Genomic DNA, 17,510 nt, shown 5'->3' on the forward strand with positions numbered 1-17,510 from the left:
TTTTTTTTTTTTTTTTTTTTTTATTAACTTGAATTTATTAAACATTAAATTAAAATTCAATAATTTACTATGTTAACTCCGAGCCTAGGTTGACGTTTTAGGCATCAGCATTGGTGGCTAAGATTATTCGTTCTCGCTCGAGTTGGAATCATATAGGGTTCTACCATAAACCCGTAGATTTTTTAGTTTTCACCATGGGTTACTATTCTTCCAAGTCATACAAAATTGGTCGATGGCTAGAAGGTAAGTTTGATGGCAAGGGCGAAGATCGTTATTTTTCGATAGAATGAACTTCCTTTTCTAGTTGATTGGTCTATAAACTCGAGCAACAATCATTCAACTTTGGTTCTATAATGCGGAGAGCATCGCTTAGTGGAAATTACATTACAAGGCGGCCCTTGAAACTCGTCCGTCACAAGAGCTTAGTCAACGACACGTGACTTTAGAGGTCAAAAGACCCCTACTAATAGTCGGCAATCAAGCAATGGGCACTAGAGAAGTTTAATGGATCTATTAAATATAACACCAAATTTTATGAAATTAAAAAAAAATGTATTAAAAATTGAGATATTTTAGAAAAGATCATGAAAGTCTCCGTTTTCTCCAATGAGGGCACAGACAGTTCTTGTTCTTTTCTGTGTGGAATGATAATCGACAACAAATCCATAGACTGAAGCTGTAAATTCTCGATTTCAATTCAATTGATTCTCTTCCTTCTTCTAAATCTCAAAGCAAAATTTGCAGACATGGAAGAGAATTAGAACGGTACTTTGTTTTATTACTTCTTCCTTTTTCCCCTTGAGCGCATCAGTGTCTCTGTTGTTGATTTACTGTGATTTTGTTCTACTGTTTCTGCTTTTTATTTGGATGTTTTTTTTCGATTTCGTTTTATCCGTTCTCAAGATTTTCCATTAGCATTTGCATACTGATTTTCGAATCTCTCTTGCGGATAGCAGTTAGCCTCTTCCAAGGCGCGAGGTTCAGTTGCTGTTTTCAAGTAAAAAATTATATTGGTTTAAATCAGGATCTTTGCACTTCCGTTGATTTGAACGTTTTTGTAATTATTCTACCATAATTATTCAATTTGTCTGTGGAATTGGTGGTTTTAAGTTGTTAATTTTTGTTGTTCTGATAATATAGCAGTGGTTCGCATGTATGTACTCCATTTAATTATTTCAGCAGCTGTGTGTGTTTACTTTATGTTGGTTTATGCATGTAATTTCTATTGCTTTATGGGTAAATCTCGCGGGTTTGTCTGTGTTATTGTTGCTGCTTCATGACGACCATTGAAGTTCTAGACTAATTCAACATAGCTTTTGGTTGGAAATTGTTGCAATTATACTGTTTCCATAGCTTAAATGAAGTGAATTTCATTGTTTTGAGTTAGTCCCTTCTGTTACTGCAATTATCATTAAAATGCTGTACATATTCATGCCTTCGATTTTTCTCGGAAATTGCTGCCATGTACACTGTTTGGATACATTGCTTGAAGGAAGTGAAATTCATAGTATGAAATTAGTACTTTATGATACCGGGGTAGGTTTTGTTGAGGATTGTCCCACATTGGCTAATTTAAGAAATGATCGTGGGTTTATAAACAAGGAATAGTATCTCCATTGGTATGGGAGCTTATATACTCAAAGTGGACAATATCATACCATTGTAGAGATCCGTGATTCCTAACCGGTTTCTATTGTCAAATGGCTGTAAACTACTCTCAATAGAGGTATACACTTGCTTTTATAATTTCTTACATTCATCAAAAGGGGAGACTCATCCCAGTCGGATGCGATTTTATAAGGTTGGGTTTGTTGGATTTATAAACAGCCAAAATCAATTTCGGTTTATCCTTACCTCTAATTGGACTATGCAATCTGTGGATAGCCACTTACACATGCACACTCACACATGTATATAACAATTTGCTCAAGTTTATTTGGCATAGAATTTTTCTTCAATCTAGTTAAATCTTAATATTAGTTTTCTTTTTTTGTTCAAACCAGATGGTGAAAGTTTAAACTTTTGACCTTTAAGAGAGGTTTATGTTAGGAATCACGACTCTCCACAATGGTATGAAATTGTCTACTTTGAGCACAAGTTTTCATGGTTTTACTTTTGGTTTCCTTGAAAGGCCTCATACCAATGGAGATGTATTTTTTACTTATAAACTCATGATCAACCCCTTAACTAGTTGATGTGGGACTCCCTCCTAACAATCCTCAACAATCCTCCCTTTGAACAATATACACCATAGAGCCTCCCTTGAGGCCTATAGAGCCCTTGAACAGCCTCCTCTTAATTGAGGCTCGACTCCTTTCTCTGGAGCCCTCAAACAAAATACACCATTTGTTCGACACTCGAGTTACTTTTAATGGCATGGCTAAGTTATGCATACATATGTGCCCATGTGAGTTAATCGTGTGTGTACACATGAAAAATCTTAAGATTTGACGCAAAGAAGTTTTCTTCTGTGTAATCTTTATATTACCATTCTTAATTTATTGGTGAGGCTTAAAGTGAATGCAAAAGGAATGTATTTCTCAAAAAAGATTATATACTATTGATATTTTTGTATTATCAGAATTCACTTCTATTGTTTACGAGATGAATGTCTGTATTGAAAATGACTTGATAAAGTTCCATGAACACTTGACAAGATTTAAAAGGGTAGTGTGAATTGCTAATACATTCTCTGTATGCAATAAGTTCCCCAAGATTTAAAAGTAAGTTCTTGCAGACCGTTTCTTCTTTGAAATGAATGACTAATTACTTTATGTACTGATAACAACTCTGAACTTAATTCTTCTAGATCCTGCTTTATTTTATTTTATTATAAATGAAGGCTGTTAGTCTTTGTATGCGATCATGGTGCCATTGGTCAAATTGAGCTGCTGATTTATTAAGTATCCTGTACCAAATGTATTATGGAATTGGTCAACTTGAATCTTGATGATTATGCTCAATTGTTTGTAACTCAAAAGAGATTCTATTGTTGGCTTGTACAGACAAGGAAACTGACGTATAAAATCCTATTTTCTGCACTTTTTCAGTTTTTCTGGTTGATATTAGCCACTTGATTGTAGCTGAAAGGTTTTATAAGTTTTATAAACTGCGCATAACATGGATATTGCCCTGCTCCTTGAAGAGGGCAGAGCTGAAGCATCCAGCTACTGTGAACTTTACTGCTATAGTTGTTGCAACAAAAGAGTGGAGAGGAAATAGCAATCAATGTTCTTTAACCTATGAGACGGAAGTAAATTGCTGTTTGGATTTCTGTTCTGATAATGTTCAACTGAGATTTCATCTCTCTGCAAAATGAGTTTTAGACACGTTGGGCTCTGCTTGATTCTCTATACATGTACTTGAGCATCATCCGGATCAGATACTATCTCTGAAGCGTATATCTGAAGCGATGTCTGAAGCAATGTCTGAAGCGATGTCGACACTGCCCAGTGTCGAATTTGCAGATTTGAGTCCCACAAAAGATGTTTTTGTTTCAGCTCTCCGCTTTGCTCTGTCAATTAACAGCCCATGTGTGCCATTTGGAGATGAGCTTCAAAGATCTGCTCAGGAACAAGTTGACTACATGATAAGAGCAGACGCCGATACGTCGTTGGTAATAACTGACGACGAAGTAAAATCCGTGTTGAGAATGGGTCTTTCTAGAACTTGTGCATCGTTTCAGACAGATCTATCTTCACTACTTTTGGAGTCTGACCTTACATCTCAAGTCAACGAAGACAAGCTATTGAGAACACTATCTGATCTTGAATGGATATGTTCTTTACTTCCAAAGATGAATTTAATGAAAGACTTCGTTTCCAACTGGATCGAGATATCTGGGAACGTACTGAAGGTCATCGAGGACGAAAAGTTAAATTCCTTAATGTGGGGTTTGAAGGTTAAGCTGATTGAGATGACCAACAAAGCCTTGGAAGCTGTTGGCTATGGGACTGTGATTCTTCCTGCACCGTACCGGTTGTCACTGCTTCAATTCTGGCTTCCATATATCAGGAAGATGAAGCCTCTGCTCGATTCAAAGTGCGTCGCAGAGACAGATTTTAGTTACAAGATGGACGACGAGCTGTGCTTGAATATCGAGGGGGCAATTGTGTCCATGGTATTGACATTGCCTTCAAATGATCAAGCAGGTATCTTGGTAGACTGGATGAAAGCAGAGGAAATGCAGTATCCTGATTTAACTGATGCTTTTGAATTATGGTGTTATAGGACCAAATCTGCAAAGCGGAGATTGGTTGAAGGTATTGATGGAGCCTGCTCTGACAATGATGATGCTGCAATCAGCTTTTGAATTGATCGCTACGACTCTGCTAGGTGGATTCAAATGTTTGTTATTCATGTAGGACATAGCAAGTTTATCAATCTTCATATGTTCCATTAATAAAACTCCCTCTCTACAGAGAAAAAAAAATGAAAACTATAAACTTTTTGTTCTTGTTAACTTTACTATTGAGGCGACTTTATGAGTAACGTTTTGCCTCTTGTTCACATATATCTTAACGAGTTAAGTTATGTTCAAGTTGATAATTTTAGCATATAGTTTAATAGATTGATGTGTGTTTCACTAGTATTTTGGGATTGGGATCGGTGTTAGTGATTAAATAGAAGCATACTTCAAGATATGAGACCATTTATGATGTCTTTTAAAAAATTAAGGCAAATATTAATTTGTATCTTGAACTTTGTCATAATCGCACTTTCATGATAGCGGACTTGCGATTGTGTGGCACTCACTTCTCACAATAAGTGAGTTAAGCCTATTCGTTCTTGCATCGCCTACAGTAAGCGACGTATGCTCGAGCCTCTGGCCCTGGTCCAAGAATAAAGTTTTAGAAAATAGGGACAGAGAGATTTCGAAAGAGAGTTTTGGAAGCAAGAGTTGAGACGTTCTTGCGTCGCCTACGGCCAAGCGACGTATGCTCGAGCCTCTAGCCCCGGTTCAAAAAGAAAGTTTTAGAATGCGGGGCAGAGAAATTTCGAAAGAGAGATTTCCAAAGAGTTTTTTCGAAGCAAGAGTTAAGAAATTGAAATTGGTGTTATATGGGAATGTAACAAAAGGTAACAACAACTACCTACTATAGTTGAGAACTAGTCATATCCCCTGTATACATTTTGTCTTTGTCCAAGCGGGTGTAGACGTGATTCTGGTGAACGGTCATACACTCCGGTATTGACCTGATATAATAAAATAGTAAAGGTCTATCTAAATAGCGACAAAAGATTATTTTTGTCATTTATTTTTAAATAAATGTTAACTAATTTAATATTACACGACAGATAAATTAATAAAATGGGAAGAAGACATGTGAGGACCAATGAGCTGTTTACACATAAGCATATTAAATGAAATTGAAACCTAAAATTAAATTTAGGGTTTCAAAAACTCTAAAGTCTAAAAGAAGTGAAACTTTAATATATATATATATTAGCATATGATAACAAAAGCAAACATTATTTTTGTAGCTTTCAATCAAATATTCACCAACTTTTTTTTAATTCATATCAATATCCTAAAATAATTTTATCCGTCGAGCGGCCGTCCTTTTACTTGGTACGGTCTAATTATTATTAGCTCTCGTATGTATTACGAGTATCTGTTGTCTTTATGTAGATATAATACCATAAAATCTCATCTGAAATCTACTCTACCTTTCGGACTTCCCCTTTGAGGTTTTAAAACATGTCTGCTAAGGAGAGATTTCGTCACCCTTATAAGAAATGTTTGTTTCGTTCCCCTCTCCGATCGATGTACTTCTTAGTATTTGTATGCACGACCCTTCGAATTTTCTTTATTTATGTTTTAGAATGTCATGTCTTTTTTTTATGTCCCTTTGAGAGAACAAAAATAAAAGTTAGGTCTTGTTTGTCAGAATGCATATCTATAAACAATTCTCTTACACAAAAAGAAAGAAAATAAAGGGTTTGTGAAAGTGCTCAAAAGTGAAGAGGGTTTCTAAATTGTTTTTATACGTCAATTCTAGAGTTTTCGAGTTCATCGTTTTGTCGATGATTCTTAACAAGAACACGAACACGAACACGAACACGAACACGAACAAGAACAAAGATTGGTTAATTACGCGATCGACGAAAAAACGACAAGAATATGAAAATGAAGATATGATTTGGACTTGGAATTGGAATTTACCATGATGCTCCACTCAACATCCCACTCCAATACCCATTTGAATCTCCTTGTTCTTTGCCTTGCTCAACTCCATTAGACTCTCCTTGCTTCAAATCTTCAAACAATGGCAGCTGCATCGCCCTCCCTTCCCCATTGCCGACCTCGGTCGGGATGACTCCATACCCATCAAGAGAGAATCCAAGGCTTGGTTTAAATGGCTCGTGGAGATCGGGAAACCCGGTCGTGTAAACGGAGCGAGGATCAGGGACGATGGAAGGCATTGGAAGAAAACAATTAAAGTCTCTAGAGTTCTTGCTCGTCATCCCGGTGAGAAGCTCCATCGCCGAGAGGTGATTCGTCGTGACATCAATCGTCGAAGGGTTACGACCGACGACAACGGTCTCGGAAGAGGCGGAATTAGGGTTTTGTGGGAGATCAAGAACTTTCTTTTGTGAAGAAGGTCTCTTGTTCTTCCTTGAGCCACCTCCAACAGGAATGTTTCTTAAGGAACCACCTTCAGTCCAATACCTTCTACATGTCTTGCAAAAGTATCTTGGTTGTGTGAGGCTATAATTATTGTAATAACAAAACTTTGTATTGCTCGAATTACACCTTGGACAATTCAAAGCTTGTTCCTTTTGGGGTCTAATTTTTCTCTCTAAACTTGAAACTCCTTGTTTTGGGTAAGTGTTTGCCACAATTTCTTGAATGGGTTTCATCAAAATCTCCTAAAAAGTTCAAATTTTGCACACATAAACAACAAGAACATCAAAAGATACACAAAAAAAGGCCAAATTTGATGAAGAAAGTATCAATTTTGCACACATAAACAAGAAGAACATCAAAAGATACACAAAAAAGGGCCAATTTTGTTGAAGAAAGTATCAATTTTGCACACATAAACAAGAAGAACATCAAAAGATACACAAAAAAGGGCCAATTTTGTTGAAGAAAGTATCAATTTTGAGATGAAACCAAAACCCCATGAAGAAAAATTAGAACTTTAAGAAGAAGAAGAAGAAGAAATACCTGTGGCCATTGAGAAGTATCCATGGAAATGAAGAAATTTGAAGAAAAGCTTGAAAAAAGAAGGTTTCCAGATGGTTCATGTGGAACTTCTGGCCTATCAATCGCTCAAACCTCTTCTTTTCATCAGCTCACACTCAAACAGAAGAGAGAGAAAGAGGAGAGAGAAAGAAGAGAGAGAGAGAGAGATAGAGTTTTATTCTTTATTATATGTTAAATTATATTCTATATTTCCCAAGAGTTTACAATAATTGTATACTTAGACTTAGTGGGAATGTTTGTCTACATGTAAAAAAATATGAAACTTAGTGTGGGTGGGTTGGTGGGTGGATGGTTGGGTTAGTGGCCATAACCATGGCTAGTCCGTTTCGAGAAATAAACTGCAACCGCTCAAGCTCACTATTATGTTATTAGATATTGTTCTCTTTAAAAGACTTTCTCTTTTGTTCTCCTCAATGTTTTTAAAACAGGTCTGTTTTTAAAACAGGTCTATTATAAGGAATGTTTTGTTTCCCTCCCCCACTAATATGATTGAGAGCCCACTGTTCTCGCTGGCACACTATCCGGTGTCTGTCTTTGATACCATTTGTAACAATTCAAGCTAACCGCTAGCAGATATTGTCATTTTTAGATTTTGCTAAACATGTCTGTTAGAAAAAGGTTTCCACACTCTTGTAAGAAATGTTTTATTCCCCTCTCCTACTAATGTGATTGAGGGCCCAACGTCCTTGCTGGCACACTGCCCGTGTCTGTCTTTGATACCATTTGTAGCGGTTCAAGCTCACCACTAGCCGATATTGTCATTTTTTTATTTTGTTAAACATGTCTGTCAGGAAAAGATTTCCGCACCCTTATAAAAAATGTTTTGACAGATGTGTATTATCCTTTTTGGGTTTTTCCTTTTAGGGTTCTATTCAAGGTTTTTAAAATGGGTATATTAGAAAGAGGTTTCTATACCCATATAAGATTTGAAATTCAGATTCGACACTAGATGACATCGATATTCCCCGACTTTTCTTGCAAGAAGACTCATTACCTACTTGACTTACTTTCTAAAACTAAATACTATCTCGACAAACCAACATAGTTTCGTTCATCTAAGAAGTCATATTGTGACAGTCTCGTCTAATAATTTTCTCTACATTTCCATGAACCGATCATCTCTCTCCAACACTCTCTCATGAACACTTTAGAGAGTGCTTCTCTCACTTCACTTTTGTTTTGCTGTGTATTAAGAAATTTATATATATCACTATCAACTTCTATTTTTATATTTCTCTTCCAAAATGAACTTTAGTTATCTCACTATCAGTCTTGTAGTCGTCATCAGTGATTCATTTAATTTTCAATTCAAAGCAGATAATCGTTATCGTAACGAGTAAATATATCGAACATACGAGCATCCTATTATGTTTTTTTTCCCTATTTTTTTTTGAATTAACGATAGTCGAACGGGGAATTTAAATTATAATAATTTAAAAACTAAAATAAAAGAAGATAAAAAAAAATAATATATATATATATATTAAGAAATTCCTAAATGTTGTGGTGTCCGTACCAAAAAAGCTGTACCAGTTGGCCAATACTTTCCCATTCAATACCATTTTTTAGATTGGATTCTTATTTGATGTGATTGATTGCTTAAATGATTCCATTTTATCTTTATTTCTTTTCAGCTAATTTATTTATTTATAATTAGGGAATTATTCTCATTTTAAAAAGTATTATATTCATAATTATTATTTTTTGTTTAAAAAAAATAATTATCCATATTACATGTTATTTTAACAAAATATTAAATACTTTACTGATATTGTCCATTTGACCCTAAGCTCTTATGACTTTACTTTGGGTTTCCCAAAAAGCCTCACACGAATGGAGAGTATTATTTGATTATAAACTCATGATCATTCCTTAAATTAGCAGATGTGGGACTTTCATCATCCAACAATGAATACATTTAATTAATACATTAATTGTTCGATAATTGGAAACAAAGATATTAAGTATAATTATAATTTCAATAATATGGACTTAAATAATTATATTAAAAAATAAAGAAAACAAATGATAATCGAGATAAGTAAATAATTAGATTAAATAATAATATTGAACTTATTTTTATTTTTATTTTTTTCGCTGTTTGGCATTGGCTTCACCTCCACTCAACCGCAGAAATGCAATCATATTTTTAACGGTGTATGATTGCGATCCCCCTAATTCCATGGCGTAATCATAGCCATTCATTTTTATTTACATGGGCCCCTCCAAGCACGCTTGCCCACGTGCCACTCTCTGTCAGATGATATATAATCAAATAATCAAATAATCGCTTCCCTGTGTGCAATTTTGTGTTTTTGTGGGCCTTGAATTATATTTATGGCAAATTGGGGGACTATCTTGTAATTACGTAAATAGCAACCGTGTTGTACCAATATTTTTTTCTGATATACCACGTTGATTAGAGAGACGAACGAGTGCCAGCAAAAACACTGGTCCTCGAAGAGAGGAATAAAACATTTTTTTTATAAGAATATAGAAACTTTTAAAACGAACAAGTGGACTTATATTCTCTGCTCTGGTTTAAGTTGGTTGAACAGGTGAATTGAACAACCCAACTCGTTCAACTCAACTGAGTAAGTTGGGTCGTCCCGTTGTTTTTTTAAATTATTTTAAAAAATCATATTTATCCACACAACCGAGTTAGTAACCCATTTTTTCGAGTTATCTAGTTACGTGCACATAAATATATATATATTTTTATATAAATTAAATTCGTCCCCATCTTATGAAGTCACGTGACTAGGCTGTTGTCAAACGTGGACCGCATGTGCTAGTGCGTCACACGTCAGCAGTCGGCACCGAAAATTAAAAAAACCCAAAAGATTAAAAATTAAAAAAGATAATCGATATGCTTTGTGTGTGTGTGTGAATTATTCCTTATCGCAAATATTCCCATTTAAATATGAAAAAAAAATAAAAAAAATCCAGTGCGGGAATTTTTATTTAATTTAGGTCAAACTGATTGCGATGGGAGCCGATGAGAAGATCACAGCCGTTGATTCACGAGGAACATGGTAGATTAGACTAGACTCGACTAGATTAGATTTTTTCCCCATATGGGACCCACCAAATCTAGTGATGAATTTTTCTTGTCCACCGAAGGGCGAAGTGGACATTCTACCGGAGGTTCTATTTCCACTATTTTGTCTTTTACATTATATTTAATTCAATAAAATAAATATTATATCTATGCGTGTCAATTTAAACATAGTTCAACTTCATGAGTAGTATTTGGCATTTTTTTAATATTTTATTAAAAAAAAACATGAAATTGAACCAAGGATAATATTGTAATTTTGTCCATAGACGTAACATATTTACCGTGCACGATAGTGACAATTCTATAGTTTTGTTTATAACAATTACGACAATATTAATGGACATAACATGTCTGTCCCATACGAGAGTGATTCCCCAACCGGCTTGTTGACTTCTCTGGTTTGACCCTTAATAATTTACTATTGAAATAAATATTATTATTATTGAAATCGAACGAAAAAATTTAAATATCTTATTTTTTGAAATTGTGAAAAATTAATTGTTTTTGTGAGATATAAATTAAAATTTTATGTATAATAAATTTTAATATAAATTTCTTGTTAAATTGTGATTGGGCCACAAACATGGGCCGAGCATGGCCTGCTTGGTAGAATGGGCTGGACCCGAACCCAACCCATAAATAAGGATTTTTAAAAATAGCAAAATATAATTTCTTTAAAATCTTAAAATCAAATTTAGTAAATGACTGAAATACCCAAATCTAAAAGGTGGTCTAATACCTATATACAATCTAAATAAATGTCCAAATGACCGGACTTAATTTTTGTACGGGACCACACTTGTCGACCTCTAATCAAGTTACGAGTATAAATAGGTAGAGCGGCTAGGACCGAGAAAGATTTTACGACAGACCATCAATGAGTTGATCATACACATCTTTGAACCGTACGAGCACGTCTTCTGTCACTCTCCATCACGTTTACGACTTTTTCCCCCAATCCAACTAGCTCTGGCTCCAGCAAACCGAGGAAGCGTGGAAGGACTTTATCGATGGGTTAAATTCGTACTAGGGTCAATGTGTGGTTAAGTTTACCAAAGGGGTTGATGACTTTTATTTTGTGGGACAACTATGAATTATAAGATATTCAAATCAAAGAAGATTTCCAATGCAACTTAGGGTAGAACCCACTAGATGAAGTTGACCATTCTTTTCTTCCCTTTTTCTCCTTATTTCTATGCATCATTTTTTAATTATAATTTTCTTTTTTCTTTATTTATTATTATTATTATTATTTGGCTTATATTCTCTTATTTAAAAAGGAAAAAAATAATAATAATTTAACCATAAAATATCAAATAATAGAGATGCCTTTTTAAATAAAACAATTAGTAAATTACAAAAAGAAAATAAAAATAAAAATTAGACTTATCCTTTTAGACTAATAAGCTATTTGTTGAATTTCTTCCAATATTCAATAAATAATAAATAAATAAATCCAAATTTGTCGTAAATATTATCGAGATATTATAATTATAAGAACAATAAAAAATTAAAAATGCTCGTGACATTTTCACCTTTTTTTTTAATATTAAAAAAAAAAGTTCCAATGTTGAATTTACCCTAAAGTCGGGTTGTAATTGATAAGGAAAAATCTTAGAAAATGGGAATAAAAAAAAAAAAAAGTGTGGATAGCAACCTCAAAAGTGGTTGAACCATTCAATTGGAGGCATCGTCAACCATAAAATAAATATACCCACCTTTAAAAAAAAAATTAATTATTTTTTAATATATAAAAAATAATATAAGATTAATTAGAATTGAGCTACACTTTGTGATAAAGCAAAGTACTAACAAGAGATTATACTGAAAATTTTAAAGTAAATAAGAATTTTGATGGATTTTTATTATAAAAAGTTAATGAATCGACGATACGAGCATGACTAAACTACTTCATAATCCAAATGATGTGTTAATGGAAGAAGTATAGTAACATAGAGTTTAATTTTGACCAAAAAAGAAGAAGAAAGAGCGGCTTGAAATTCCGTGTGCTAAGATTCTCCACAAACCTCAGCTTCAGCTTCCATTAGTCTTAATTGTTGTCACAGACTGTGGCATCCAAGCGCTTTGCTTACAGTTAATATCAACGCACACTATTCTTTGCCTCCGCATCTGGTAACTCCGCCGGTGAGAAGAGTCCAAAAAGAGCGAGACTCCCAGATGGGTTTGACCCGAGTGCTGGGCTGACCCAGTAAGAACAATCGCTTCCTTTTCTCCGTCATTCCTTACCCATTTCAGTATTTTTTGCTCTAATTCCTCTTTTTCTTCTGTAATTTCTTTGGTTTTGATTATGGGGTTTCTGTTTTTTGGTCAATTTTGTGGACTGATTCGATGTTCCTGTTTTGATTATATTGATGATGCCTTTGTGACCGTGGATCTTACGGTTTTCATTTTGTTGTTGTAAATTTGTGTGAATTCTTGAAAACGATGATCCATAGTTGATTGTTGAGCGTATGCGACGGTTCAAACGGGTGGGTTCTGATTTGGTGTTTATCTATCAAATTTTAGTCAGGATTCCATGGATTTGAACGATGAGGGATAATAAGAGAGAAGAACTGATGGATTTGATCTTCAGTGAGGAGGAATTTGAACGATTCTACGATACTCGTGAGGAGATCTCCTCTGTGTCTGATTTGGGATCTGATTGCTCTGAGATTTGTAGTACAAGTTTTGGGGATGATAAGGATGTTCTTGAAAATTTAAGCTATGGGGGATGGATGAGAGACCTGGAAAGTGTTTATGAGCGCAGAAACAAGTTCTTCAAATGGATGGGTTTGGATTTGGATCAAAATTTTGATATCAGAGATGAAGATGAAGGTGATTCGTGTCGAAGGGTTCATCGGGACAGAATTCGGGAAGATCGTGGAACGGTGTTGAGACTTTCCGGTTCTGTTGGGGAGTTCTCTTCAAGTCTTACAATGTCTTCCATGTTAAATGAGGCTCCTGAATCATCAGGAAATGTTGCTGTGGAGGAGAATTGTACTATTAGGAATTTGGACAATGGGACTGAGTTTATTGTGGATAGTTTCAATGAAGATGGAGCGTTGAGCGTGTTACGGGAAGTTGGTTCGAACCGATCCTTTAGTTTTGATGAGTTCGAGAGAAACATTGGGCAGTCTCCCTTGGTTCGGAAACTCTTTCGGAAAAACGTTGAAAAGGTTGGACCTATAGTCAATGCCAGGAAAGAAGCGAAGAAGGGTTGGCTGAGAAAATTGGGTACGGTTGCTTGTGTAGTCGACAATGGGGAGGGCGCAACGAAGAGCAGTGTTTTCAATTCATCGTCGAAGACGGGGATACAACATGTTCGTGTTCATCCATATAAAAAGAACTCCAAGGAATTATCATCCCTTTTTGTAGGACAAGAATTCGAAGCACATAAAGGGTCGATTTCTACAATGAAGTTCAGTTTTGATGGACGATACTTGGCTACTGCTGGTGAAGATGGCATTGTGCGTGTATGGCAAGTGAGTGAGGACGTGAAATTCGATAATTTCGACATTCACGATGTTGATCCATCCTCTTTATACTTCTCAATGAATCACTTGTCCAAATTAGAACCCTTGGATGTGCCAAATGAGACTGTAGGCAAGACGAAAGTGAAGAGATCATCAAGCACGGCGTGTGTAATTTTCCCACCAAAGCTATTTAGAATATTGGAGAAACCTCTGCACGAGTTCTCGGGACACAGTGGCGAGATCTTGGATCTATCTTGGTCGAAGAAAGGGGTCAGTATAACGAACCACCCTTTCGTGGGCATTTATTTGAATTTATATCTTCAGGATATATGCTTATGGTTGCCATGAATCATGATACCTCTAATGCTCTTGAAATGGCCACTAATTTTGTGTTCTATGCAGCTTCTGCTATCATCTTCTGTCGATAAGACAGTACGTCTGTGGCAGCTGGGACGTGACACGTGCCTAAGAGTTTACTGTCATAATAACTATGGTAGACTTCTTCGGACATACGTATATCTGTGTTTGTTGAATGCTTGATTTCGCATTAATATTGATGATTCATTTGCATCGTTTGCAGTAACGTGTGTATGTTTCAACCCTCAAGATGAAAATCATTTCATAAGTGGCTCGATCGATGGTAAAGTTCGAATCTGGGAAGTTCTTGCTTGTCAAGTGGTTGATTATATTGATATCCGTGAGATTGTAAGCGCGGTCTGTTACAGACCGGATGGAAAGGTTTGATATAGTTTTGTCATCTTCGTGTTCTTTTGTTTGTCGACCCCATCCCGGTTTGTGTTATATTTCCTACCTTCTTATTTTACCTGTTTGTAGGGAGGAATCGTGGGATCCATGACCGGGAACTGCCATTTCTATAACATTATAGGTACGCGTACTAATTCGATTTTTCTCTCTTTATGTTGTGTTATTATTCTTTTAATTAATATAATCTACTTGATATGCATAGAACTCCTTCGAAATGCTATAAGGTTTGCCTCTAGTTCCAATTTATTTGTGTAGTGATATGGCTTTCTTAGTTGCAAGACGAGTTGATTGAGTGTCGTAAATCAGTGTGAGATCCTACATCGGTTGGAGAGGAGAACGAAATATTTTGTAGAAGAGTGTGGAAACCTCTCTCTAGTGGACGTGTTTTCAAACCTTGAGTGGAAGCCCGAAAGAGGACAATATCTGCTAGCAGTGGGCTTGGGCTGTTACAAATGGTATCAGAGCCAGACACCGGGCGGTGTGCCAGCGAGGACGTTGGGTCCCAAGGAGGGTGGATTTTGAGATCCCACGTCGGGTGGAGAAAGGAACAGAACATTTCTTATTAGGGTGTAGAAACCTCTCCCTAATGGACGCGTTTTAAAACCTTGAGGGGAAGTCTCATAGAGGACAATATCTGCTAGCGGTGGGCTTGGGCTGTTACAAATGGCATAAGAGCCAGACACCGAGTGGTGTGCCAGCGAGAACGCTGGGCTCCCAAGGGAGGTAGATTGTGAGATCCCACATTTGTTGGAGAGGGGAACGGAACATTTCTTATAAGGGTGTGAAAACCTCTCCATAATGGACGCGTTTTAGAACCTTGAGGGGAAGCCCTAAAAAGGATAATATCTGTTAGTGGTGGACTTGGGCTGTTACAATCAGATAGGTTAAACTGTGAGCCAGATTTACTTTTGGAAAAATTGCACAAACCATCCCTAAACTATAGGGTTTGTTACAATCACACCCCCGAACTCTTAATTTGATCAATCGCCCTCTGAACTATGAGATTTGCTACAATAACAACCGTAACCTTTTAATTTGATCGATCACTCTAGTAGTTTGTGCTACTGCAATCAGCCTCTTCGGTTAGTATTGATGTTGAGTTTATTTAATATTTTATGGATTCAGATAATCGATTGGAGCTTGATGCTCAGATATGCTTAAACGGGAAAAAGAAGTCGCCCGGGAACAGAATAATTGGCTTTGAGGTATTTATGTGGGCCTCCAAAAGTCCTCCCAGCATATCGATTTCGTTCGCTTTTGTATTAATACTATTTTGTTTTTACAGTTTTCGCCTAGCGACCCGAGCAAACTAATGGTTTGTTCTGTCGATTCACCGGTTCATATAATTTCTGAGGGCGGCGTCATTTGCAAATTCAAGGGTATGCCAATGGTTTCCTCTTTCGGGTTAACGCCAACGAAGAACGAAACAGAATCGTTAACTTTCTTCCCCTGTTTCTCTTGTTAGGTCTTAGAAATGGTGGAAACAAGATGTCTGCTTCTTTTACATCTGATGGAAAGCATATTGTTTCAGCCAGTGAAGAAAATGTTTATGTTTGGAACTATAATTGTAAGGACAAAGCATCTCGGAAAAAGAAAATTTGGTCGTCCGAAAGTTTCTTCTCTCGTAGCGCGGCAATAGCCATACCTTGGTCTGGTGTGAAAATCACACCCGAACCGCCATTGTCCCCGACACAAGTTTGCAACACAGCAGGAAGTATCCTCGAAATGGAGCCGAAGTATCCCGATGACAATGGTGATAGAGAACACAAAGTTCCATCATCTTCACCGGATTGCTTCTCTCTGAGTCGCACGCTATTTCCCGAGTTGCTCAAAGGAACTGCAACTTGGCCGGAGGAAAAACTCCATGATTCTAGCTCAATAACCACCCCTTTCCCTTCAATGTGCAAGACTGAGTTCAAGCTTTTGAAGAATGCTTGCCAGAGCATGCTTAGCTCTCCGCATATGTGGGGTCTCGTGATCGTAACCGCTGGATGGGACGGACGAATCAGAACATTTCTCAACTACGGTTTGCCTATTCGGTTATGACTCAATTCTCTTGAAATCACTTAGTCAACAGTAGTAGCCTGCCCAGTTAAGGGGAGTTCACGAATCATGAACCACCCTCAATATATCGTTCCGACCTGACTGAACCATCTTGTTTCTATGATTTAGTTAAACATCCCGTGCAGGTCTTCGATATTATCGGTATAGTACAGGTTTAATTATATGATTACATGATTCTTTTATTTGTGAAGGCTGTGGGAGCCTGGTTTCAGGAAATAGAAAGAAGAAAATAGGTATTAGGTACTCAAAAGGGGCAATGGTCCTTCCATTACATGTGTATAATAGAGGCATCTATCTGGTGGGGCTTTTGGCTCTTGCTGTCGCTAAATTTGGATATCTGTGAGTTTATATTTCCATTCAATGAAGGAAACTGATTGTCCTTGGCTTTGATTATGACATTGATCTGCTGCTGTTCTGGTCTGGTCTGGTCTGTTCTGTTCTTTCTTCTGGGATATGTCTAAGAACTTCATTTTATCAGTCAACCAGCTTGCTTTCTGATTGACTGTGATACTCAAATGAAACAGGAAGGGCTCATAACATTTATATATTGCTTGGAACTCATACTCAAACCTTTCTTGTAGTGTTGTCCTTACAGTTGAAATGGGACGGTGTTCAAACTCTTAGAGTATGCAGCAATGTAGGGTCGGATCCCACCTCGGTTGGAGAGGGGATTGAAACATTTCTTATAAGGGTGTGGAAATCTCTTCTTAGTATACTCGTTTTAAAACTTTGAGGAGAAGCCTAGATGGGAAAAGTCCAAAGAGGACAATATTTGCTAGCGGTGGGCTTGAGCTGTTACAAATGGTATTAGAGCCAAACACTGGTTGGTTTGTCAACGAAGACACTGAGCCTCAAGACGGGTGGATTATGAGATCCCATGTCGGTTGGAGAGGGAAACAAAGCATTGCTTATAAGGGTGTGGAAACCTCTTCCT

At 36.5% G+C, this 17,510-nt stretch overlaps 3 protein-coding genes across 3 annotated transcripts; 2 read left to right on the top strand and 1 right to left on the bottom strand.

Annotated features, from left to right (window-relative positions):
• The first annotated feature begins 580 nt into the window (after positions 1-580).
• Positions 581-4,464, top strand: LOC111435816 (BTB/POZ domain-containing protein At3g05675). The gene is made up of 2 exons (XM_023073381.1): positions 581-765; positions 3,051-4,464. Exon 2 carries the CDS (start codon positions 3,413-3,415, stop codon positions 4,310-4,312), a length of 900 nt encoding a protein of 299 aa, XP_022929149.1. The 5' UTR covers positions 581-765; positions 3,051-3,412; the 3' UTR covers positions 4,313-4,464.
• Positions 4,465-5,942: 1,478 nt separating this feature from the next.
• Positions 5,943-7,363, bottom strand: LOC111435596 (dof zinc finger protein DOF4.6-like). Its single transcript, XM_023073005.1, has 2 exons — positions 7,175-7,363; positions 5,943-6,873 (listed from the first exon to the last, which is right to left on the bottom strand). Exons 1-2 carry the CDS (start codon positions 7,196-7,198, stop codon positions 6,163-6,165), a joined length of 735 nt encoding a protein of 244 aa, XP_022928773.1. The 5' UTR covers positions 7,199-7,363; the 3' UTR covers positions 5,943-6,162.
• A 4,875-nt stretch (positions 7,364-12,238) lies between these two features.
• On the top strand, positions 12,239-16,969 carry LOC111435721. The gene is made up of 8 exons (XM_023073219.1): positions 12,239-12,483; positions 12,801-14,017; positions 14,150-14,240; positions 14,328-14,485; positions 14,582-14,633; positions 15,638-15,717; positions 15,798-15,891; positions 15,978-16,969. The coding sequence occupies exons 2-8, from the start codon at positions 12,824-12,826 to the stop codon at positions 16,556-16,558; spliced, it is 2,250 nt and encodes a 749-aa protein (XP_022928987.1). The 5' UTR covers positions 12,239-12,483; positions 12,801-12,823; the 3' UTR covers positions 16,559-16,969.
• The last annotated feature ends 541 nt before the right edge of the window (positions 16,970-17,510 follow it).

Source organism: Cucurbita moschata, unplaced genomic scaffold (assembly GCF_002738365.1).
Source record: "Cucurbita moschata cultivar Rifu unplaced genomic scaffold, Cmos_1.0 Cmo_Scf00050, whole genome shotgun sequence".
NCBI lineage: Eukaryota > Viridiplantae > Streptophyta > Magnoliopsida > Cucurbitales > Cucurbitaceae > Cucurbita > Cucurbita moschata.